Here is a 24,467-nt window from a genome sequence, read left to right on the forward strand (position 1 = left end):
CCTAGTGTTCACACTCCTTTATTTATTTTTTTACAATTATTCCTTGTGATTTAAAGTGCTTGCTGTCCACCCCTTTACACCATAATAGAAGGGTTCCCTTTTTACTCCATGTCTCCTTCTTCTTGCCAAAACTTTATATCTTACCTATTTGTTGTGGTTCATTGAACCTAGTCACAGTTGACCAAGCTTTCACCACCCTTTGTCGTCTCTACCTCCCTATTGCTTCCATTCTTTCACTTTTTCATTTTTTTTCTCATCTATTTTCTCTCCTTTTGCAAAATAACCACCACTCTTTTATTTTAGCCTTTTCTTTTCCTCCACCACAACAGACCATAGCACCACCATCGTCACACCTTTTAGCCACCATAACACCACCCTTTCGCTCATCTTTCTTTTTCCATCGCCGCTGATTGTCGCCATGACCACCGCCATGAGCCACCGCGGATTCCTCTCCTCCTCAATTTCTTCTATTTCATTCTTATTTATTTTTCTTATATTCATCCTATTTTGTGCTGAAACCCCCATAGCATCATGATCGGATAGCCACTCCACTGTCGCTGGACCACCGCTGAGTTGTTGTCGGATCATCGCTGAATTGCCGCTAATCACTCATTTCATTGACTTCGTTCCTTTCTTGATTAATCGCCCCATATGATTTAATCAAGTGTAAGTAGGTTGTTTTAGATCGTAAAATCCTTCTCTTGGTGATTTCTTATCATGGTCGAATGGTATAGTACCATAAGGACTGTAGAGCACAATTTTAGCCCGGGCCCATGTAACACCCCTAACCCGTATACGTCGATAAATTAGGGTTACGAAGCGTTACCAGATAAAACGCAACTTAATACAGACATTCAGTAGAATTCAAGAATTTTACATCTATGTTAAATTAGTCAAATATGAAGTAAGTATAATTATAAATTTTACTTTAACCTTTTATAACAGAACATAACATTTCGGTTCAGTTAAACCATAAGAAAAATAAGCTAGTTTCATATGGCTATTAATTATATATATATACAGTACATTAAAGTACGACTCCCAAAATATTATCTAGCCTATACATGCCATAAGTTAAAATTTAAACGATTTAATACCGAGACAGTAGATAGAGTGATGATCTTCGCTAACGATCCCGAGTCTGCAGACTTGGTTTTATCTATAAAACAAATGGACAAAAACAATCAAAGTAAGCTTTTATAGCTTAGTAAGTTTATAGCATGTCTAAAATACATATAAACGAACATATGTATAAACATTATATGCTTATAATCAAATTCTGAGACATAACCATTAATTGCATATCTTGATTTCTAATATACTTATCATTTGCATTTCATCGAATACATATCTATGATCTTTCAAATACATATGTCAAAAGCTTATATTTTTACTTATCGACTACATGAGCCAAATGCACATCTATACTTCTAATCCACTTGTGCCGAATGCATACATGTATATTCAACAATTTTCATAACAACCAATATATGTACCTACTCACTAAACACAAAGATCCAAACGTTTATATGCTCATCAAATACATATAAACAAATGTTCATATACTTATCCATTACATATAACCCAAAATCATTTATATATTTTTATATATCAAATGCATATAATCACTTAATTTAACATATTCACCAGCACTTAGCCTGCTAGGCTTATAGCCTGATTCAGATCACCGGCACTTAGCCTGCTAGGTTTATAACCTGATTCAGATCACCTTGATTCAGATCACCGGCACTTAGCCTGCTAGGTTTATAACCTGATTTAGATCACCGACACTTAGCCTGCTAGACTTAAAGTCCGAATTATTTCACCAGCATCAAGCCTGCTAGACATAAAGTCTGAAGTATTTCACTGGCAATAAATCCGATTGGTACTGAGCTTTAACAAAAGAATCTCAATTCACAGAAGTTGTATCTCATATTTGTATATAAAATCCACTTAAAATTCAGCTCAATAATTTATAAACCATATATTTAAATAACATAGATATATAAAGCTCAAACATCAATTCTAGCTCAATAATTTAATTATACATCCAAACTCTCTCTCTCTATATAACTTAATGCATTAACCTACTACTAATATCATATATTCGATCATCTTTTAATAATCCAACTAATAATTTCCTACTTTCAATGCTATTCAAGAACTTTACATGAATAAACATACATAATTCATTACAAGAATATATACTTGTATATTAGCATAACCGAACCTCATGTAACTTTGGTATAATTGTCATACCTAATTTCACTATAAAATCATATACATGTATGTATACCGATCATTTGAATATAACATATATATATAATTACCAACTCACATATATAAATATAATTTACATATCTTAATCAAATCTAAGAGTTTATACATATATATATATATATACATATATTTCGAACCTAATATACATATATATGTATAAATCATACTTACCTTGGATTAAAACCAAGAATTTATACATATACAACATTCATACTTCCACTAAATTAAATATATATATATATATATACACATATGTATATATATTCGATCATTATGTATATAATTATAAATATAATTATATACATATTCATACCTTTATCTAAATTCAAAGTTTATTCATGCTATTACATATATTTTGAATCTATCATATACATGTATAATTTCATACCTAATTTCATTACAAGAGATTTTCATATATATATATATGCCTATCCGAATCTCACCTTTACTTATATAAAATTTAAACCTATAATTTAACTCATGAACTTATACAAGATTATACTTGTATATTCGAAACTATCAAATACTTATATAAAATTCATACTTATACTTCAAATTATAAACATTTAATTACAGCTCATCAAGTATACAATCGATATACATGTATAAATATTGATTTAATAACTTTTAAATTGCTAATAGACTTACCTCGGATATCAGCGGACACGATCAACTATTCAATTACTTTCGTTTTCCCCCGATCCAAATCCGTTTTCTTCGTTTCTTGATCTAAACATAATCAAATTTAACCTTTTTATTCATCAAAACATTCAATTAAGTCCAAAAATACATAAATGGGAAAATTACCATTTTGCCCCTGACATTTTACAGTTTTTGCAATTTAGTCCTTTTTGCACAAAACACAAAATACACAAAATTTGCCCACACTAAGCTAGGGCCGAATGTTCCTTGTCTTCATACAAGTCCACACATTTCATTTATTTCACATTTTAATCCCTCAAAAATTCATTTTCACAATTTAGCTCTAATTTCTCAAATTCACTAAAAATTCAAAGACAAAACATGTTAATCTATCACATTTCTTTCATTTTTCATCATCAACTATCACAAAGTTCAAGCATTCATCAATGGCACATTTCAAAATCATCAACAATTCACAAAATTAAGACATGGGTTTTGAAGTATTCAAAGCAACGATCTCAAAAACGTAAAAAATTATCAAATTCCGAACAAAGAACTAACCTTAATCAAAATTCAAAATGGCCGAACCCTTAGCTTGTTCTTTCCCTTTTCTTTTCTTTTACATTCGGTTAGTAGAAACAAAAAAATGATATTGGCTTTTTACTTATGTTTGTTTTTATTATTATAACTTTATAATATATTATTTATTATTATAACCTTTATAATTATTATAAAAACTATATAATATATACATAGTGCCGTCCATTCATTAATTCAATGGCAAAATTGCAACATGAAACCTTTATATTAAAAGAACAACCACTATTTGGCCCTTATAAAAATAACCACTAAATTTTTATTTTACGCGATTAAGCCCTATTCTCAAATTAAGCACTCAAACAATAAAATTAATTTACGAAACTTTCACACATATAAATTCACACATAATAAACACAGAAAAAAATATTAAAATATTTTTCTGACTCAGATTTGTGGTCCCGAAACCACTATTCCGATTAGGGTCAAAATCGGGTTGTTATAGCCCAACAAAGAAAATCAGAAATAAAAAAGGGAAACAAAAGCCAAAATAAAAATAATTAAATAATCCAAAGTCCAAATGTCCATTTACAAACAACCCAATTTGCCAGATCTTTGACCCAAAATACAAAAAACCCTAGTGGCCCAATATGGCCCAAAAACTAAACATTTTCAACAAAAGAAAAAAGAGGCAGAAACCCTAGCCTCCAACGCCGCACATCAGCATGCCCACCGCGTGCCACCACTGCCACGTCAACCTCCGTACCTCAACGTCAGCTCCTCCGTACACAACTGGCTTCCATACCTGCAAGCAAGACAAAAAAGGAGGACAGACACAGAGGCAAAAAGAAACAGTAGCAAAAATATTGTATTTTTTTTTGTCTATAAAAGCCACAAACAGATCAATGTATTTTTTTACACAGCAATCGGAACTGAAGAAAAAGAAAGATTTTCAAAGGTGGTCTTTTATTCATTTTCTCTTTTCATTTTCATTTTTTATTTTTTTAGAAACAAGCATAATGAAATAAAAAAGGGAGTCGAAAGCTTACCGATTTTTCGCATTCCGCTGTCATAGAGGGCTGAGGTTAGTCGTTTCTAATGAAAAATAGTCATTTCCAATGAAAAATGATTTTTTGTGTGCTCGGGGCTCGAAAAGCAAAAAAATGACCTTTTTATTTTTTTGGCCACTGTGGATGGTGGCACCGTGGCCGGCGACTGGCGGCCGCCACGGTGGTCCGGTGACCAGAGTTTGGTTGGACTTGGGGCTGAAGGGAAAAGAGGAGAGAGTTGAGAGAGTTTTGAATTTTTTTTTTAAAAAAGGAAGTGGTTAAAATGAGAATTTTTGGTTTATTTTGTGTATTTATATACCCCCAAATACGACATTGTTTAGGGCAGTCTTCTGAAGCCCTGAAATGACGTAGTTTTACTCAAGACCCAGACCGACCCGATCTACACAAGGAGGATCTGCGTGTTTTTGATAATTGAGTTATTTACTCTTTCGGTCCTTCTGCCTTTTTGGGTTGTTTTAATTTAGTGCTATTTGCACTTTTTATATTTTATAAATTTCACTCTGGAATTTTTTTACTGTTTTCTATTTAGTCCCGTGTCCTCTGAAAGGGCGCGTGTCCCAAGAATTGAGATAATTTCATATTTAGCCTCTGTGCACTTTCCCGCCTTATATTTTAGTCCTTATTTCCTTATTTTGTCACGATTTTTACTTTTAATTTCATTTTTATTCCGATCTAATCCTTGACCGTTTAATTTTAACCCTTTATGTATTTTATATGTTATATTTATTTATTATTTTATTTTCTCTATATACATATTAAAATTTGTAAGGTTAATATTTTCTTCATAAATATTTGTTGATTCATGTTATTTTCGTCCCATTTACTCATTTATCTACTTATTTATTTGCTATTATATCTTTACCCTTTTATACTTTAAAATAGATTACTCATTTATTTCGTTCGTAATTTTATTTCTTTTTCGTTATCCTATTGATCATTTTATCATATTCAATATTTGATGTTGGGTTTATTTATTGTCATTGTCATGCTTCCTTTTAAAAAAAAAAAAATCATATCTATCGTCATTATCATGTTTCTTTCTTTTCTTAAAATCATTTATTTTGTTTATTATCATTATAATATGAATTATCATCATGATTATATCATTATTATTGTAATATTCTTTCATTTATTTATCATATATCATTTAATATTCTACCCACATACATTGTGTTTAAACATAAGATAAATACTTATTGTTTTAAATTGTACTTATGTTATTATTCAAAAAAAAAAAAAGGAAAAAGAAGTATTCAAAAAATAGGCAATGTTCCGTATTTGGAGATTCGAGAAGTCGTACCCTAACTTACGAGGTTTTGATTTTCTTGTTAAATCTAAACAACCGAACATCCTTCTAAATTTAAAATACCTAAGTTTTAAATAAAAATCAAAGACAAACTTATTCTCGATGGTTCAAATGTCGCATCCTAACTTACGGGATGTGGCATATTGTTATCGCGGGACGAGTGGACCTTTGTTTCTCTTTCAATTTAATCCAAGCATTTTTAAAATTAACATTAATAAAAAGGGATCATATTTTAAAATCTTTTCAAAATTTCAACTTTCGACATTAAGACATTAAGTAATCAACTAGGTACCAATTTTGGGCGTATCGAGGGTGCTAATCCTTCCTCGTGCGTAATCGACTCCTGAACCTGTTTTCTGGATTTTGTAGAAAAAAATTATCATTTTAATAAATTTAAACTTTTATTAAAATGATTAAATTATGAGGTGATCCGATCACACCTAAATGAAAAGGTTTGGTGGCGACTTCATTTTCGTTTTTAAATAAAAAGTCGACCCCTTTTACAAAAAAATGGTTTCGACAACGACATCATAATATTTTATTTATTATTTACTTATTATCGTACTAATACGATTTCATATCTTCTTGAAGAACCAAACAATAATCATAAGGGAGATCCCTAACTTCGCATTAGAAGTCCTCCTTTTGAGAGTCTTAGATCGTGGGGTAAGTGTTGATGAAACTATTGGTAATCGGTCTTTTAAGTGATAAAATATTTTCAAAGGATCCTAACTAATAAATGTTACTTATGTGTTAGGTTGTCTTGCGAGATAGATCAAGTGAAATTGTTAATAAGAATTGAGGCAAATCGGATCTACAATACAAGGTGTGGGATCGTTACTATTTGTTTTGTGGAATATAGTTATTTTACTACATTAATAAATTAATTATAATAAATCATAAGTACATTAAATATTCATGAAGAGAGTTGAAAACGTAACAAGATGAATACCAAGTAAGTGATTCTAACTGAGTGGTTCTATGAAATGCATGATAATTGATGTGATTATGATGTATGTGTAGATCTCATTCTCATGATATGTGATGTATCAATTATGTGATATATGTGATGATTTAAACATGCAAGACTTATATATGTGTATGATAAAAATGTGATCCATGATCTAATGTGAAAAGCTTGTTTAACATGTTAAAAGTGATTATTATGTGATATATGATTATGAGAGCATGTTTAAATGCACAAGTGAAAAAGTTATATATGTGTGTTAAAAAGTGAATTTTCCATATCACATGTCTGGGGTCAGATTTTGTAAAGGTGGAAGCAATGGCAATATACCTGCAAATTAGTGGTGGCATGTCCACAAAATTATATTAGTGGTAATATATCTGCAATTCAGTGGTGGCTTGTCCACAAAAGTGTTATCAGTGGCAGTTTATCTGCAAATCAGTGGTGACTTGTCCACAAATGGTGTTTTGGATGGACAAGTTTTGGGGAACTCGATATTGGTCTGTAGCGGAGATAAGTAGGAATTTTTATAAAATGTGCATCAATTTAAAATGATAAAGAATGAGACGGATGAATGTGGAAGCAGATCATAAAGTTTGTCAAAGTTGAAGATTTGAATTGTGGCTATAAACGTTTGGAAAGAAACTTCGATTTTGACGCAACCTGAAACGAAATTGAATCCAAGCCAGTTAAAACAATTAAAATAACTAACTAAAATAAAAAAAATAAATCAAAGATTAGAATAATATGGAAGTAAATAAAGAAGATAAATAGAAAGATAGAACGTGGCATGTAGAAGTCCTAAGAAGCCTTAGAAACATGAAAAATCCACAACCCCCTTCAAGCGGTTCTATTTTCCCCTCCAAGATAGAAACCTTGGCAAGAAAAAGTTTGAAGATGATCCTCACAATCTAAAAAGATTGTTAAAACTCTTTTAAAAGAAACTCAAGAGAAATTCTTAAAAAGAAAACTCAAAGAAAATTTATAAACTCAAAAAGAGAAGTTGATTAATAATGAATTGTATCAATTGTGTACAATGCTAAGGCCTATATATAGGCTAGCTAAATAAATCTAAATAAAACTCTAAGTACACTAGAACTCTAATTTAATCTAAATAAGAAGTAGTTTTAAACTAAACTTTTTGTTAACATAAAACTCCTAGATAACTTAAAATACTTAATAATATCAAAAATTCAGAATAAAATGATAAAAAATAATAAGAGCTGATAAATACAATATTAGGCTCATATATAACAAAAATTAAGCCTAAAACTCGAACCCAATATAATTTAAACTCGAACTAAAAGCCCGAAATTCGTAATTCTCATCATAATCCTGTTCAGAAATTCTGTTTGAGAAGTCTTCACTAAAACGGTCACAACTTGAGCTCCCAAACTCAAAATCGAGTGATTCAAAATACGTTTCGAAGCTAAAAGATAGATCTTCAAATGCCATGAGACATCTCAACCCCAAAATGCCAGGATCCTATCTAAAAAGTCATCGCAAGTTTGCTTATTTCCCAAGCCTAAAAATTGGCAGCTTTAGTGATTGAAATTTAATAAATTTCACCCCATCCGTGCATGTATCATTCTCCCTTTCCTCAAAAAGATTCGTCCTCAAATCTTTTGATTTGCTTGGCCTTTGATATTGTTGTTGGGCCTTAAGGTAATGTGAACCCATCACATTCGTGGGTCTAAAATCGTGCATTGAGACTACATCATAAAATATGCATCGATATATCCATGCATAAATATCAATGTTATATTCCATGAATTTAATGATGTATGTTATGTCATGAATGATATGTGTATTTTGATATGTATGCGAATATATTTTGTATTGATCTCACACTGAGTCTTTTAAAGCTCACTCACATTATTCATGTGTTTCAGATAACCTTCGTGATTAGGACTCGGATTCGATCACCGGATAGGATATCGGAAAAATGGTTTTCATGGTTATGAACTTATATTTTAATTTGAGACTTGAATGGACTTTATTATTTTTATTTAGGATTTTATTTTGTGGTAAACTATTGAATTGTGGCATGGGATATTTCGTTTTGAAAACTTTGGTTATTGGATATTTTGCATGGGTTTTTAACATGGATTAAATGATTTAGTATTTACTTGATAAAATTCGTTTTTCCATAAACTCAATTGAATGGACTTAAATTCTAAAGATCATTACAATGTTTTACAAATAATAAACAAGATTTCTTTCAAAGTAATAGTTAATAACATCATATTTAAGGGAAAAACTAGCACGCGTTTCTAAAGATTAAATTAAATTTTTTCAACTCAAGTTTTTGCCATTTCTATAGCCCATGTAATCATTTAGATTGGGCCGTAACATTTAAGCCCGGTTTGAGGGGTTACAAGAAACAATATAGTAATTTTTTAAAAAAGTTTAATGATTAAAATATAAAACTAAAACAGTTATTTACATTTTTTCTCAAAGAAGTAGAGGAAGAAATGAAAGGGACACTACCAGTCCAATCAAACGTTTCATCCAACTAGTTTATAGTTTTAGATTAATTTATATAACAATGTTTTTGATATAAAAACCATAGATTAATCCATTTTTAAACAATAAATTTTGAATTAATTTTCTTACAAATGTTTTGCTTATTATAAATTGTGAATTACTTTGTAATAAAGATAATAATAATAAACGAGAAACTACTTACCCGCAAAAGTGTTTGAGCCTCGTTGATTTGTCAGTCTCTCTTTGTTGCTTCCTGGAAAACATATCAGATGAAATCTGACATTTTTATTTTGAGGGTGAGGAAATATGACGCTGAAACCGAAATTGAAAAGTAATATCCTTCAGCCTCAGGTCAACTGTTGGAGTTGGTCTGGTCAAACTGGGGACTAGGTCACATATAGACGAAGGAATGACGCTTTTCTATATAAAAAAATATTAATTAATTACGAAAATAATATGAAAGAAAAGTTATATAAAAAAATAATTCGTTTTCTATAATACCAATCAGTAGTACCTGACTAATGAGTAACATCACCCTTTTTAATGGTGTCGTCTCTAATAATGATGGCACTGAATTGAAGTGTTATTATATAAAACATTTAGTACTCGTAAAGTAATTATCTTTTTTTAGAGAAAAGGTGCAGCCTTAGAATGACCTTTTCTGGGGGAGGGAAAATCATAAATATTTGGAGAACAAAATGATGGTGAACTTGAATAGAAATATTCAGAACTGCTGTGATAGTTTATTGGTTGCGAGTGCCATGCAATCACATTTTAATGATTTTATAGCAAAACTATTAATGAGAAACTACTTAGCTGGAAAATCTTTGAGCGTCGTTGATTTGTTAGACTCCGTATTTATTGCTTCCTGGAAAAATATAGCAGATGAAATCTGACTTTGAGGGTAATGAAATATGACACTGAAACCATTGTTTCTGGGAATTTTCTGTTCTATTTAATTAATCTATATATGTGGTTTAAAATTATTAGTCATCCAGAAATGAATCATATCTTAATTATATTAAAAAAAGTTTTCTTAGCCAACCAAAAATGAAAAGTAATATCCCTCAGTCTCAGGTCAACAATTCGAGTTGGTCTACTGAAACAGGGGACGGTTCAAGTTTAATGTACTCATCAACTTGGTCAGTCTCATGTATTCTTTCCACGCGTAGATGAAGGAATGAAGCAAGACTACTACCTACCCACCGGCAAACTACAGTTTCAGAAAACTGCTTTTTGGCTGCATGGATTTCGCAAGAAAGGCTAAGTGGACATTTGTTTTAGTTACAATCTTGTTTAGTCTTGTACAATTATCGTCAGCCAATCATACAAGTATCAATGATACTTCCATAGAAATGATTCATGTAGGGTTGATTCTTGATGCGCAATCTTGGGTGGGAAAAATTGTTGATAGCTGCATTTCCATGGCTATATCCGATTTTTACAGTCAGAATTGTCACTATCAAACAAAACTAGTTGTGCATACCAGAGATTCTGGGGGTGATCCGTTGCTTCTTCTATCCCAAGGTACGTTTCTCTGTATATGACATCTATTTTTTGGTTATGAAAAAGTCCTCACTCGTACACTTACTGATTTGCAGCCTTGGTTCTCTTGGAAAATTTCAAATTGGATGCCATTATTGTTGCGGAAAATTCAGCAGGAGTGAAGGTTTTAGCGGAGTTGGGATCTAGAGTAAAAATTCCAATTATTTCACTCTTCGCAGCTGGTCTATCTTTGTCCTCCTTTGAGTATCCTCATTTAATTCAAATTGGTGAAGATGAGTCTTCTCGAGCCAAAGCCGTCGCTGCCATTGTTGAAGCATTCAGTTGGAGAAGTGCTATCCTCATTTATGAAGATAATGATTCTGCAAGACCAATCCTTTCTAGTGTGACTGGTTTTCGTCTTGATCAGCATGTTGCCCTTCTAACATCATCTACTGATGAAGAAATCGTTGAGCAGCTCATGAAGCTCATGAGTTTGCAGATGACTGTATATGTGGTGCATATGACACCTATTCTAGCATCTCGACTTTTCTTAAATGCTAAACAGCTTGGAATGTTGACTCAAGGGTATGCTTGGATAACAACTGATATGATTACTAATTTCATGAATTCAATGGATCCATCAGTCTTTGAGTCAATGCAGGGGGTGGTAGGATTCAAACCTCACATTCCGGCATCAAAGGAGCTTCGCAGGTTCGCAATCAGGTGGAGGAGTAAAAACTTAAATGAAAATAAAAATTTAGAAGAAATGGAGATGAATGTGTATGGCATATGGAGCTATGATATGGTTTGGGCTGTGGCAACAGCAGCGGAAAGGGTGATGACTCGACATCCTCATATCCTACACCAAGAAACCAGATTGAATATGAACTTCACCACTGTTCGGTCCTCAGAAAGTGGTTTGGTATTTATGGATGAGATATTACAAAGTAGATTTAAGGGAATAAGTGGTGGCTTTCAACTTACTAATGGCAGGCTGATCCCAAAGGAAATCGAAATTGTAAATGTATTCAAGGGAGATAGGATAATTGGTTATTGGAATCCAGAAAATGGGATTGCCTCAATAATGAAGGAAGAAAACCACACTGAAACGAACTCAACATCATCTAGTAAACTTGAAGGTGTTATTTGGCCCGGAGGAACTATGAACATTCCCAAAGGGTGGTCTCTACGTGGGAAGAGGTTGAGGATTGGGGTTCCAGTGACTAATGAATTCAGAGAATTAATTAGTGTTGTTCATGATCCCCAAACGAATGATATAATTGTAACTGGATTCTGTGTTGATGTGTTTAAGGAAGCCGTTCAGAGTTTAGATTATGAAGTACATTACGATTTTATCCCGTTTGAAGATGCCAACGGACGAATGGCAGGATCTTATGATGATCTTATCCTTCAGGTTTGTCATAAGGTAAGAAATATCAACTTATAATATTTTCCAATATTCTGAAACCCTACTTATGATCATAATTGAGTTTGAGTTCAGGAATAACAATCTTTAGAAATGTACAGTTTAGAACGTGTAATATAAACCCAGATTGAATTGGAACTGCTACATTCAGAAATCTGCATTTATGGGCATATTTATGCATACATTCCTCAGCTTCTGAGAACTCAAATTATATTGCACTTGAATGTGGTATTTATATATTCTTTCTTGTGATCAATGGCCTAGAATTATGATGCTGTTGTGGGGGATATAACAATCATCTCTCGCAGATTTGCATATGTCGATTTCACGCTGCCATTCACTGACTTAGGCATCGGAGTTGTAGTGCCAAAAATCAACAACGACATCTGGGTTTTCCTGAAGCCTCTTTGTGGAGATCTGTGGATAACTGTCGCTGCTTTCTTTATTTTCACTGGCGTTGTGATTTGGTTTATTGAACGTCCCATCAACGAGGAGTTCCAAGGCTCACCGTCTGAGCAAATAGGAATGATCTTTTGGTACTCTTTCTCAACTCTTGTATTTTCCCACAGTAAGTACTCTATGTTCAACTTAAATAACCTTTCTGTTTCATTCATACAGAACCATATATTGAACTGAGCTTATTAGGTAAACTTGATGCTAATCTCGAGTTGAGTTCGTGTTTGATGCATACATTGAGCTAAGCTAACTGTAATTTTTGTTTTACCATAATTTGAAACTGCAGAGAAGCCGTTGAGCAACTTGTCGAAGTTTGTAGTGATAATATGGGTGTTTGTTGTGCTTATAATAACCTCAAGCTACACCGCAACTTTGGCTTCCATGTTAACAGTTAAACAGATACAATTGAGCTCAAGAGACAACGATGCATGGGTTTCAAGTGATATTAGCAACTTTACATTTGAAACTCGCAGACGAAGGGCAAACCATTCTCCGGAAGAATATGCCGATGCTTTAAGAAGGGGAAGTAAGAATGGTGGTGCGTCATCTATTATTGATGAAATACCAAACCTTAAAGTATTCCTTGCCAAGTACCCTTCTGATTACACCATGATCAAATCGAAGGCTATAACAGGCGGTTTTGGCTTTGTAAGATTCCTTTCCAAAACCCTATTAACTTTGATCTTTCATCGATTTGCAGCAATGGGTGTTGATTTGTTTGTATGTTATTAATGGTAGGTTTTCCCTAAACGTTCCCCACTTGTCCAAGACATTTCAAGTGCAATTATGAGGTTAAGAGAGGAAAAAAGGCTGGAAATGATGGAAAATAAATGGTTTAACAGTGAATCAAGCTTTACAACTCTGGACCCAGAAAGCAATCCCAACAGGCTAAACATTCATAGCTTTGGGGGTTTGTTTCTTGTCACAGGAATCTCTTCAATTTCAGCTCTGGGGGTATGCCTATTTCAGAAACGACAATCCATCAAAATCCACCTCAACAGTAGCTTAGACTCTTTAAAAGGGTACTTCAATGTGAAAATAATAGGAAGACAAAAAGAACGAAGTTGAGCTTGTCTAAAGGAAGCTCTTCAGTGTTGGTGCAAGAGGTAGCAGCAAGCTGATTTTTTAGCTTTGCTTGGTAAGCAAGCCTCGAGACTTGGAGCCGAAACAACCGAAGAAGAAAAATTTGCAATGGAAAAACAGTAAAGAAAGAGAGAGATTTGAATGAAAAATGAGCTGATTTTTCATTAACTAATTTTAGAAGGCATAATGCCAATACATATATGAGATAACAACAACAAAACAAACAAGTTACCACCTAATAACACACCTAACACCACTAACTTGCCTAGTAACTTGGTAAACTTGTTTGAATACATAAACAGCTACCTAAACTTGTCATTCATCACCTAATTACATCAAAATGCAGCTACCAACTAAGTTTGATCCTAACTAAATACAAAACATTCATTTAAAGAAACTAAATGAACCAAAATTGCTTCAGCTTGCTGCACCAGTTTGCTGCTTGAAGCACGTTCCTTGCATGGCCACCTTTGTTGCTGCATGGGAGCTGACTTTAACACTCCTCCTCAGCTTCTTTGCAGCAGACTCCTAGTAGCTTTCTTAAATTTAGAAATCTTAACACACCAAGTGACTTTGTAAAGATATCAGCAATCTGATTCTCAGAGCTGCAGTGTATCAGCTCGATTTCTCGAGCTTGCTCCATTTCTCTTATCACATGAGTTTTATATTGAAATGCTTTGTCCTGCCATGGAAGATAGGATTTTTAGTAATAGCAACTGCTGACTTGTTGTCACAATGTATCACAGTTGCTTCATTTTGCTGTAGATTCAAATCATTCAAAATTTTCCTTAACCATATAGCTTGATTAACTGCATTAGCAGCTGCTACATACTCAGCTTCAGCTGTAGACTGAGCCACCATCGTTTGTTTTCTTGAACTCCAACAAATCATAGCTGAGCCTAGTGTAAAAGCATAACCAGAAGTGCTCTTCATATCATCTTTTGAACCAGCCCAATCACTGTCAGTGTAGCCAATCAGTTTCAATTCATCAGCCCTACTGAAATGTATTCCATGGCTTAAGGTGCCTTTGATGTATCTTAGCACTCGTTTTCCAGCTTTATAATGCTGCTGGTTACAGCAGTGCATGAATCTTGATAGCATGCTCACAGCAAACAGAATATCCGGTCTTGTTGCTGTCAAATACAGCAAACAACCAACAAGGCTTCTGTAGTCAGTTTCACAAACAGATTCATGATCTTCTTGGCTCGATAGCTTCATGCCAACAGCCATAGGAGTGCTGGTTGGTTTACAATTCTCCATTGAGAACTTGGTTAGAACTTTCAAGGCAAATGATTTTTGTCTCAAGAAGATTCCTCCTTCTGCTTGATTAACTTCCATTCCTAGGAAGTATGTCATCAATCCCAGGTCTGACATTTCAAACATCTCTTTCATTTTTGTTTTGAAGCCAGCCAGCATGAATTTGTCTCCTCCAGTCACTAGAAGATCATCAACATAGAGTGACACAATGAGCTGTGTTTCACTCTATTTCTTTTAACATAGAGTGTTGGCTCACTAGCACTTCTTTCAAATCCCAAACTGACCAGATATGAGTCAATCCGAGCATACCAGGCTCGAGGAGCCTGTTTTAGGCCATACAAGGCCTTTCTTAGCCTGTACACCAAATGTTCCTTACCAGACATTATAAAACCTGGAGGTTGTTCGATGTATATCTCCTCTTCCAAGAATCCATTGAGGAATGCTGACTTGACATCCATTTGATGGATTGTCCACTGGTTCTGAGCAGCTACAGCAACTAGCAATCTGATTGTATAGAGTCTGGCTACTGGAGCAAATGTTTCCATGTAGTCCAGGCCATACCTTTGACTGAATCCCTTCACAACTAGCCTGGCCTTTAGCTTGTTCAAGCTTCCATCTGCATTGTGCTTCACTCGATAGACCCATTTTACACCAATGGTCTTTCTGTTGGCAGGCTTTTCAACCAACTCCCATGTATGGTTCTTCTCAATCATGTTGATCTCATCTGCCATAGCTTGTTTCCAACTTTCATCTGCCTCAGCCTCTTCAAAACTACTAGGTTCTGCTATAGCAACATGTGCCCTTTCATAAATCTCATCTAGGGACCTTGTCCCTCTTACTGGCTCATCATCAACATCCACTTCAGGACCAAGCTGCTCAAGTTCAGCTTGATTGGGCACCAGGTCTTCTGAAACTGCTTCTGGTTCATTCTTGTCCCAATTCCAGCAAGCCTTTTCATCAAAGATGACATCTCTGCTTACTTGGACTTTGTTTGACAAGGGATCCAGCACCCTGTAGCTCTTCTTAACTGAGCTGTAGCCTACTAAGACACCTGGTTGAGCCCTTTCAGAGAGCTTGTCTCTCTTTGATGCTGGTATTTGAGCATAACACAGGCAACCAAACACCTTCAGGTGTGCCAAGGAAGGCTTGAATCCAAACCAAGCCTCGAAAGGTGTCTTGGATGCAAGAGCTTTGGTAGGAAGCCTATTCTGAAGGTAAACAGCAGTGTTTACTGCCTCAGCCCACATGGTCTTGGGCAGTTTCTTCTCGAACAGAAGACATCTGGCCATATCTATCAGACTTCTGTTCTTTCTTTCAGCTACCCCATTCTGTTGAGGTGTGTAAACATTTGTAAGGTGATGTTTGATGCGAGCATCATTACAAATGGCTTGGAACTGAGCTGAAGTGTACTCAGTGCCATTGTCTGACCTTATCGATTTCAGCTTGCAGCCTGTTTCTGTTTCTACAGCAGTTTTAAACTTCACAAACACTTGAGTTACCTCAGACTTGTGTTTCAAGAAGAAAATCCAACAAAACCTTGTAAAATCATCAATGAAGAGGATAAAATACCTGTTTTTGCTTAGTGATTCAATCCTCATAGGTCCACATACATCAGAGTGCACCAGCTGCAATTTTTCAGTGGCTCTCCATGCTGAATTTATAGGAAATGGCAGTCTTGCCTGTTTTCCCATCTGACACACTTCACACACATCATCATCATGCTCTACAGAGCTGGTAAAGTTCTCAGCCAAGCCCTCACTAGCCATTCGAGCCATTGACCTGAAGTTGGCATGCCCGAGCCTTTGGTGCCAAAGCTTGGAATCATCAACAGAGGCAGTGTATGCTGACTTTGAGTCACTTGGCCAATGAACCTCAAAGCATTTATCAGTCATTGTGACTGTCATAAGGCTTGATCCACTTGGATCAACAATGTGGCACTGTTTGTCCTTAAACACAACAGAATAGCCTTTCTCAAGCAATTGAGCTATGCTGAGAAGGTTTCTATCAATTTCAGGTACCAGCAAGACATTTGAAATAACTTTGTTGCCTGTAGGAGTACATATCAGCACCTCTCCTCTTCCTTCAGCCCTTATAAACTGACCATTTCCAACCTTGACCTTGGTTTTGCAACTTTTATCCAAGGTTTTAAACAAGGAGATATCAGGTGACATATGGTTAGTGCAACCACTATCCAATAACCATCCTTTTGAAGATTTCTTCTCAGTAGCTAAGCAAGAAACAACAAAGACCTGCTCTTCTTGATCACTACTGTCCTCAGCCACTCGAGCTTCAACCTTTGACTTCCTCAGCAAGAAACAGCAAAAATCTGCATTTATGGGCATATTTATGCATACATTCCTCAGCTTCTGAGAACTCAAATTATATTGCACTTGAATGTGGTATTTATATATTCTTTCTTGTGATCAATGGCCTAGAATTATGATCTTGTTGTGGGGATATAACAATCATCTCTCAGATTTGCATATGTCGATTTCACGCGCCATTCACCGACTTAGACATCGGAGTTGTAGTGCCAAAAATCAACAACGACATCTGGTTTTCCTGAAGCCTCTTTGTGGAGATCTGTGGATAACTGTCGCTGCTTTCTTTATTTTCACTGGCGTTGTGATTTGGTTTATTGAACGTCCCATCAACGAGGAGTTCCAAGGCTCACCGTCTGAGCAAATAGGAATGATCTTTTGGTACTCTTTCTCAACTCTTGTATTTTCCCACAGTAAGTACTCTATGTTCAACTTAAATAACCTTTCTGTTTCATTCATACAGAACCATATATTGAACTGAGCTTATTAGGTAAACTTGATGCTAATCTCGAGTTGAGTTCGTGTTTGATGCATACATTGAGCTAAGCTAACTGTAATTTTTGTTTTACCATAATTTGAAACTGCAGAGAAGCCGTTGAGCAACTTGTCGAAGTTTGTAGTGATAATATGGGTGTTTGTTGTGCTTATAATAACCTCAAGCTACACCGCAACTTTGGCTTCCATGTTAACAGTTAAACAGATACAATTGAGCTCAAGAGACAACGATGCATGGGTTTCAAGTGATATTAGCAACTTTACATTTGAAACTCGCAGACGAAGGGCAAACCATTCTCCGGAAGAATATGCCGATGCTTTAAGAAGGGGAAGTAAGAATGGTGGTGCGTCATCTATTATTGATGAAATACCAAACCTTAAAGTATTCCTTGCCAAGTACCCTTCTGATTACACCATGATCAAATCGAAGGCTATAACAGGCGGTTTTGGCTTTGTAAGATTCCTTTCAAAACCCTATTAACTTTGATCTTTCATCGATTTGCAGCAATGGGTGTTGATTTGTTTGTATGTTATTAATGGTAGGTTTTCCCTAAACGTTCCCCACTTGTCCAAGACATTTCAAGTGCAATTATGAGGTTAAGAGAGGAAAAAAGGCTGGAAATGATGGAAAATAAATGGTTTAACAGTGAATCAAGCTTTACAACTCTGGACCCAGAAAGCAATCCCAACAGGCTAAACATTCATAGCTTTGGGGGTTTGTTTCTTGTCACAGGAATCTCTTCAATTTCAGCTCTGGGGGTATGCCTATTTCAGAAACGACAATCCATCAAAATCCACCTCAACAGTAGCTTAGACTCTTTAAAAGGGTACTTCAATGTGAAAATAATAGGAAGACAAAAAGAACGAAGTTGAGCTCGTCTAAAGGAAAATTATTATAGCCGCAATGTATTACTATTTATATTTATATATAGGTCACGACGCAAATCCCTGAGTTGAAAAGCTTGACAACTACTGAATTTTCATACTATTTTTATGAATCAAGTCATGAATTCGATTTGAGAAACAAATTTCAGTAAATTTTGCTAATAGACACATCCTCCACTTCGAGATCAAAGTCCTCTTCTAAACTATCGATTAGCAATCCATTAGCATTCCTAGAGTTACCCGCCTTGGCTGATCAACCTGTTCCATTGCATGACCTTCCACCGTCGTTAATCTTTTGCGGCTCTCTTCAGACCCGGGGGAATAGGAGAGACAGGAGGTTGAAGGGTAGGTGGGATGAGAATGCTCCCCATCAGAGCAATCTTTTATAATCTGAAGTGTGTTGATTTGTTTTAAGGTTTGAGTCTACTCTTGTTTATATTCATATAAAATATATTATGTATATTTTCTTGTTTTTAGTTATAGTTAAGTGGACCACTATTTAAAATTAAGTTTCTTCCTATTCATGATGTGTTTATTACATTAATCACAAATCATAAATTATTAAACATTCTAAATAACTCATCAATGCATTATTAATCCCTAATACTCCATTTTAAATCATAATTTACTGCTAAGCTGACTAATTACTATATATTTTAATAGATAGTGAATATACTTGCTACTTTTAATGTCAACCGTTTCATATTAAACCTTATTTGCTATGTATCTCTTTGGAAGCCATCAAAATTCATAAGTTAATGTCATATATAGTAATAAATACAACAAAGAAAAAAATAAATTTTAATGTCAATGCAAAAGGTAATAGAAAATTTCTTAATATTAATTATAAAAACTATAGAAAATAAAATCACAACAATTGTAATGGAATTTTCATCACAGTTTGTATATAATGTAACATATGCTAGCATAAAGATAATTGGTGACATGTAAATGTATATTTCCATGAATAATTAATTTGAAATTTTCAGCAACTCCATGAAACTATTACACTCAAAGCACAACAATCTAACAGGATTATATGATAAAGAGTTTACAGCGGTTAATTTTTTAATTCACAACTTGTTTTCTAATACATAAAAAATGCGAATTATAGGGGTAAGTAAAATTTGATTCGATTTGAAAAAATTGAAAAAGAATTTGATTTTGAGTTATTCGAATTATTTGAGTAAACTCAAATAACTTGATTCGAGTTTGAAGTTCGAATGAATTTCACAATTCGAATAACAGATTAGTGTAAAGACCAAACCCCTGCAAACTTTAAAAATAAGTTTCTATTAAAAAACTTTAAAAATAAAAGTTATATAAAAATTCTAATATATATATATATATATAAAAGTTAAAATTTTAAAAAAAATTAAAATAATAGTTTTGGGACCCAATTATTTTGCTTTGAATTTATTTTAAAATATATATGATGTTCTAACATGGAATTAGTCATACTGTAACGATGTTTTTATTTGATATGTTTATTTTTTAATTTAACTCGAACAATTTCACTCGATTTAATTCGACTCGAATTTTAATTTCACTCGACTCGATTCAAAAAAATTTCAAATTGAGTTAAAATAATAAAATAGGACTCATGGACTTGATTAACCCAAAATTTTTCACTCGATTCAATCAAACGTTGACTCTAACTAACTAAACCAAAAATTTACTTTCGAAAAATTTCTGAAGTACCTAACGGAACCGATTCAACTTTAGATATTAAAATTTGCATACTCTGTTAAAAAGACTCCAATACCAATGTATAATATAATAAAAAAAACATCATTTCTAAGCAGCATGCAAGACCCTGGCAATGGTTGCTCGAAGCAGTGTAGAGTGGCATCACTGACAGCCTCAACTTTTGCTACATTATCTGCTACTCTGTTTGCATCCCTTGAGATGTTTAGTAGCCTTACCTCATTACGAACTCACGCCAGGGAGTGTATTTGCTTGGAAGAATCAGAGATTTGCCGTACCATTCTCATGCTATCACTTTCGACTATAACTTTCTTCTATCCGCGATCCCATGCGATAGATAGACCATCCTTAACAGCCCACCGTGAGGCTATTATACATACAAACACTTGCCAGTTCCTACATACTGTTGTAACCCACTTGCCAGTTCCCATATTTTGATATAAAAATAAACATTATTTTTGAAAAATAAGAACCAAAAAAAAAAAAATCATAAAATTGCAGTTATTATACAAACCCAATAAAGGAACAGAATATAAAATTTGTACACAGTAGCCCACTAGTTAAAAAGTATGGTAAGCGTCGTAATATATCTAACTTTCAAGTAGTCTTTTACAGAGTCCATGGAGTTGAGGAAGAATTTGAACTTACGGATTATTATGGCTCGAGTTTTCTGAAATAGGCATAGGAGCAGAGCTGAAGTTGAAGAGATTCCAGTAACAAGAAATAAACCCCCAAAGCTATGAAGGTTTAGCCTGCTGGGATTACTTCTTGTGTCCTGGTCTGTGAAAATTGATTTAGTACTGCGAAACCATTTATTTTCCATCAACTGCAGCTTTTCTTCCTCTCTTAGCCTCATAATTGCACTCGATATGTCTTGGACAAGTGGGGAACCTTTAGGGAAAACCTATTAGATACATAAGACAAATCAGCACCCGTTGCTGCAAATCAAAGAAAGATCAAAATCGTGAATGTGAATGGCTTTTCTATAGGAGTCTTACAAAGCCAAAACCGCCTGTTGTAGTATTGGATTTACTAATGGTGTAATCAGAAGGGTACTTGGCAAGGAATACTTTAAGGTATGGTATTTCATCAACAATGGCTGACACACCACCATTGTTACTTCCCCTTCCTAAAGCATCGGCATATTCTTCTGCAGATTTGTACGGCTTTAACCTGGGATTTTTGAAATTTAAGTTGCTAACGGCTCTTGAAAGCAAAAAACCACAATGATAACCTACATAGTCCTGTTTTAAGTTCAATTCAACCTGTTGAACTGTTAACATGGAAGCCAAAGTTGCAGTATAGCTTGAGGTTATAATAAGCACAACAAACACCCATATTATCACTACAAACTTTGACAAGTGGCTCAACAGCTTCTCCTCTGCAGTTTCGAATTACAGTAAAAAAAAAGAAGAAGAAAGAAATACAGTTAGCTTAGCTAAAGGCGTGCATCAAACATGAATATCAAGATAAAGCTACATTTAGTTTCACTTTTATATCTCGGACGCAACTCAAAGATTAAGATATAGTTTACCTAATAAGCTCAATTCAATATATGGGTCTGTATGCATGAAGCAGAAAGGTTATTTAAGTTGAACATAGAGTACTTACTGTTGGCAAATACAAGAGTTGAGAAAGAGTACCAAAAGATCATTCCTATTTGCTCACATAGTGAGCCTTGGAACTCCTCATTGATGGGACGTTCAATAAACCAAATCACAAGTCCAGTTAGAATAAAGAAAGCAGCAGTTGTTATCCACAGATCTCCGGAAAGAGGCATCAGGAAATCGACATATGGGAATCTGCTGGCAAGGATCGTTGTATCCCCCATAACAGCATCGTAATTCTAGTCCATTGATCACAAGAAAGAATATGTAAATACCACATTTAAGTACAATTATAATCTGAATTCTCAGAAGATGAGGAAGCCATGCATAAATCCATTAATTCAGATTTCATACCTTATAATAAACCTGAAGGATAAGATCATTGTAAGTTCCTGCCATTTGTCCGTTGGCATCTTCAAACGGGATAAAATCATAATGTACTTCGTAACCTAAACTTTGAACGGCTTCCTTAAACACATCAACACAATATCCAGTTACAGTTGTTTCATTTGTTCGGGGATCACGAGTCACGCTAATTATTTCTCTGAATCCATTATTTGCTGGAACCCCAATCCTCAGCCTCTTGCCATGTAGAGAGCAACCTTTCGGAATGTTCATAGTTCCTCCAGGCCAAATAACACTTTCAAGCTTACTAGATGATGTCAAATTCGTCTCATTATGGTTTTCTTGCTTCATCAATGAGGTGATTCCATTTCCTGGATTCCAGTAACCAATTATCCTTTCTCCCTTGAATACGTTTACAATTTGTAATTCCTTTGGGATCAGCCTGCCATTAGTAAGTTGAAAGCCACCACTTATTCCCTTGAATCTACTCTGTAATATCTCATCCATAAATACCAAACCACTTTCTGAGGACCGAATAGTGGTGAAGTTCATATTCAATCTGGTTTCTTGGTGTAGGATATGAGGATGTCGAGTCATCACCCTTTCCGCTGCTGTTGCCACAGCCCAAACCATATCATAGCTCCATATGCCATACACATTCATCTCCATTTCTTCTAAATTTTTATTTTCATTCAAGTTTTTACTCCTCCACCTGATTGCGAACCTGCGAAGCTCCTTTGATGCCGGAATGTGAGGTTTGAATCCTACCACCCCCTGCATTGACTCAAAGACTGATGGATCCATTGAATTCATGAAATTAGTAATCATATCAGTTGTTATCCAAGCATACCCTTGAGTCATCATTCCAAGCTGTTTAGCATTTAAGAAAAGTCGAGATGCTAGAATAGGTGACATATGCACCACATATACAGTCATCTGCAAACTCCTGAGCTTCATGAGCTGCTCAACGATTTCTTCATCAGTAGATGATGTTAGAAGGGCAACATGCTGATCAAGACGAAAACCAGTCACACTAGAAAGGATTGGTCTTGCAGAATCATTATCTTCATAAATGAGGATAGCACTTCTCCAACTGAATGCTTCAACAATGGCAGCGACGGCTTTGTCTCGAGAAGACTCATCTTCACCAATTTGAATTAAATGAGGATACTCAAAGGAGGACAAAGATAGACCAGCTGCGAAGAGTGAAATAATTGGAATTTTTACTCTAGATCCCAACTCCGCTAAAATCTTCACTCCAGCTGAATTTTCCGCAACAATAATGGCATCCAATTTGAAATTTTCCAAGAGAACCAAGGCTGCAAATCAGTAAGTGTACGAGTGAGGACTTTTTCATAACCAAAAATAGATGTCATATCTGAGAAACGTACCTTGGGATAGAAGAAGCAACGGATCACCCCAAAATCTCTGGTATGCACAACTAGTTTTGTTTGATAGTGACAATTCGATTGTAAAAATCGGATATAGCCATGGAAATGCAGCTATCAACAATTTTTCCCACCCAAGATTACGCATCAAGAATCAACCCTACATGAATCATTTCTATGGCAGTATCATTGATACTTGTATGATTGGCTGACAATGGTTGTACAAGACTAAACAAGGTTGTAACTACAAAGAAGGTCCACTTAGCCTTTCTTGCGAAATCCATGCAGCCAAAAAGCAGTTTTCCGAAACTCTAGTCTGCCGGTAAGGACTACTTTACTCCTTCATCTATGATTCGAAGAATACATGAGATTGACTAAACATGCGCATGAAGAAGAAGATAGATGTTGTTTCTTAGAATATGAGGGTGAGGTCGTACATGTATCCTTTTTATGTAAAGGAATTTGCTTTCTAGAAAAGTTTTCTAAATGTAATTGAATCAAAATCAATGTCTCTTTAGGCACGCATTTCATGCATTCGCATTACATGCATTAAAGTCCATTGAAAGGGTCTAATTAAGAAAATTTATTTCAGCTAATCTGGAAACCGACAAAAGCTCACCCATTAAGCATCAATACGGTACTCGTCGAAAGACTAAAAAAATGGATCAAAGATTAGAGAAATTGGAGCAAATGCAAAAGGATATGCCAGAACGGTTACAAGTG

General features: G+C 34.6%; 2 protein-coding genes across 7 annotated transcripts in view; one reads left to right on the forward strand and one right to left on the reverse strand.

Moving 5' to 3' along the window:
* The first annotated feature begins 10,381 nt into the window (after positions 1-10,381).
* On the forward strand, positions 10,382-18,887 carry LOC105804100 (glutamate receptor 1.3). 3 transcript variants are annotated; one of them, XM_012636599.2, is made up of 5 exons: positions 10,382-10,816; positions 10,891-12,200; positions 12,465-12,768; positions 12,943-13,304; positions 13,395-13,907. In XM_012636599.2, exons 1-5 carry the CDS (start codon positions 10,534-10,536, stop codon positions 13,722-13,724), a joined length of 2,589 nt encoding a protein of 862 aa, XP_012492053.2. In that variant the 5' UTR covers positions 10,382-10,533; the 3' UTR covers positions 13,725-13,907. The 3 variants fall into 3 exon arrangements, with proteins under 3 accessions (XP_012492053.2, XP_052489065.1, XP_052489064.1); XM_052633105.1 differs by lacking the exon at positions 13,395-13,907 and adding an exon at positions 18,356-18,887 and having other exon boundaries at positions 10,383-10,816; XM_052633104.1 differs by lacking the exons at positions 12,943-13,304; positions 13,395-13,907 and adding exons at positions 17,905-18,266; positions 18,356-18,887 and having other exon boundaries at positions 10,383-10,816.
* Positions 18,888-20,440: 1,553 nt separating this feature from the next.
* LOC105804091 (glutamate receptor 1.2) overlaps positions 20,441-24,467 on the reverse strand; it is a 43,811-nt gene continuing 39,784 nt past the window's right edge. For all 4 annotated transcript variants that reach the window (XM_052633322.1, XM_012636590.2, XM_052633323.1 and 1 more), the window contains 4 exons: positions 22,366-23,675; positions 22,016-22,250; positions 21,403-21,785; positions 20,441-21,308 (listed from right to left, as the gene is read on the reverse strand). In XM_052633322.1, the coding sequence (XP_052489282.1) occupies positions 20,961-21,308; positions 21,403-21,785; positions 22,016-22,250; positions 22,366-23,675 (2,276 nt within the window). In that variant the 3' untranslated portion in view covers positions 20,441-20,960. The remainder of the gene's footprint in view (positions 21,309-21,402; positions 21,786-22,015; positions 22,251-22,365; positions 23,676-24,467) is intronic.

This window comes from Gossypium raimondii, chromosome 7 (genome assembly GCF_025698545.1).
Source record: "Gossypium raimondii isolate GPD5lz chromosome 7, ASM2569854v1, whole genome shotgun sequence".
NCBI classification, from domain to species: domain Eukaryota; kingdom Viridiplantae; phylum Streptophyta; class Magnoliopsida; order Malvales; family Malvaceae; genus Gossypium; species Gossypium raimondii.

Bases quoted from the DNA above. Each gene is read 5' to 3' on its own strand.
- LOC105804100 (XM_012636599.2), top strand. From the start codon at position 10,534: ATGGATTTCGCAAGAAAGGCTAAGTGGACATTTGTTTTAGTTACAATC. The intron at 10,817-10,890 runs GTACGTTTCTCT...ACTGATTTGCAG, and splicing joins GTTGCTTCTTCTATCCCAAG to CCTTGGTTCTCTTGGAAAAT. The intron at 12,201-12,464 runs GTAAGAAATATC...TCAATGGCCTAG, and splicing joins TCCTTCAGGTTTGTCATAAG to AATTATGATGCTGTTGTGGG.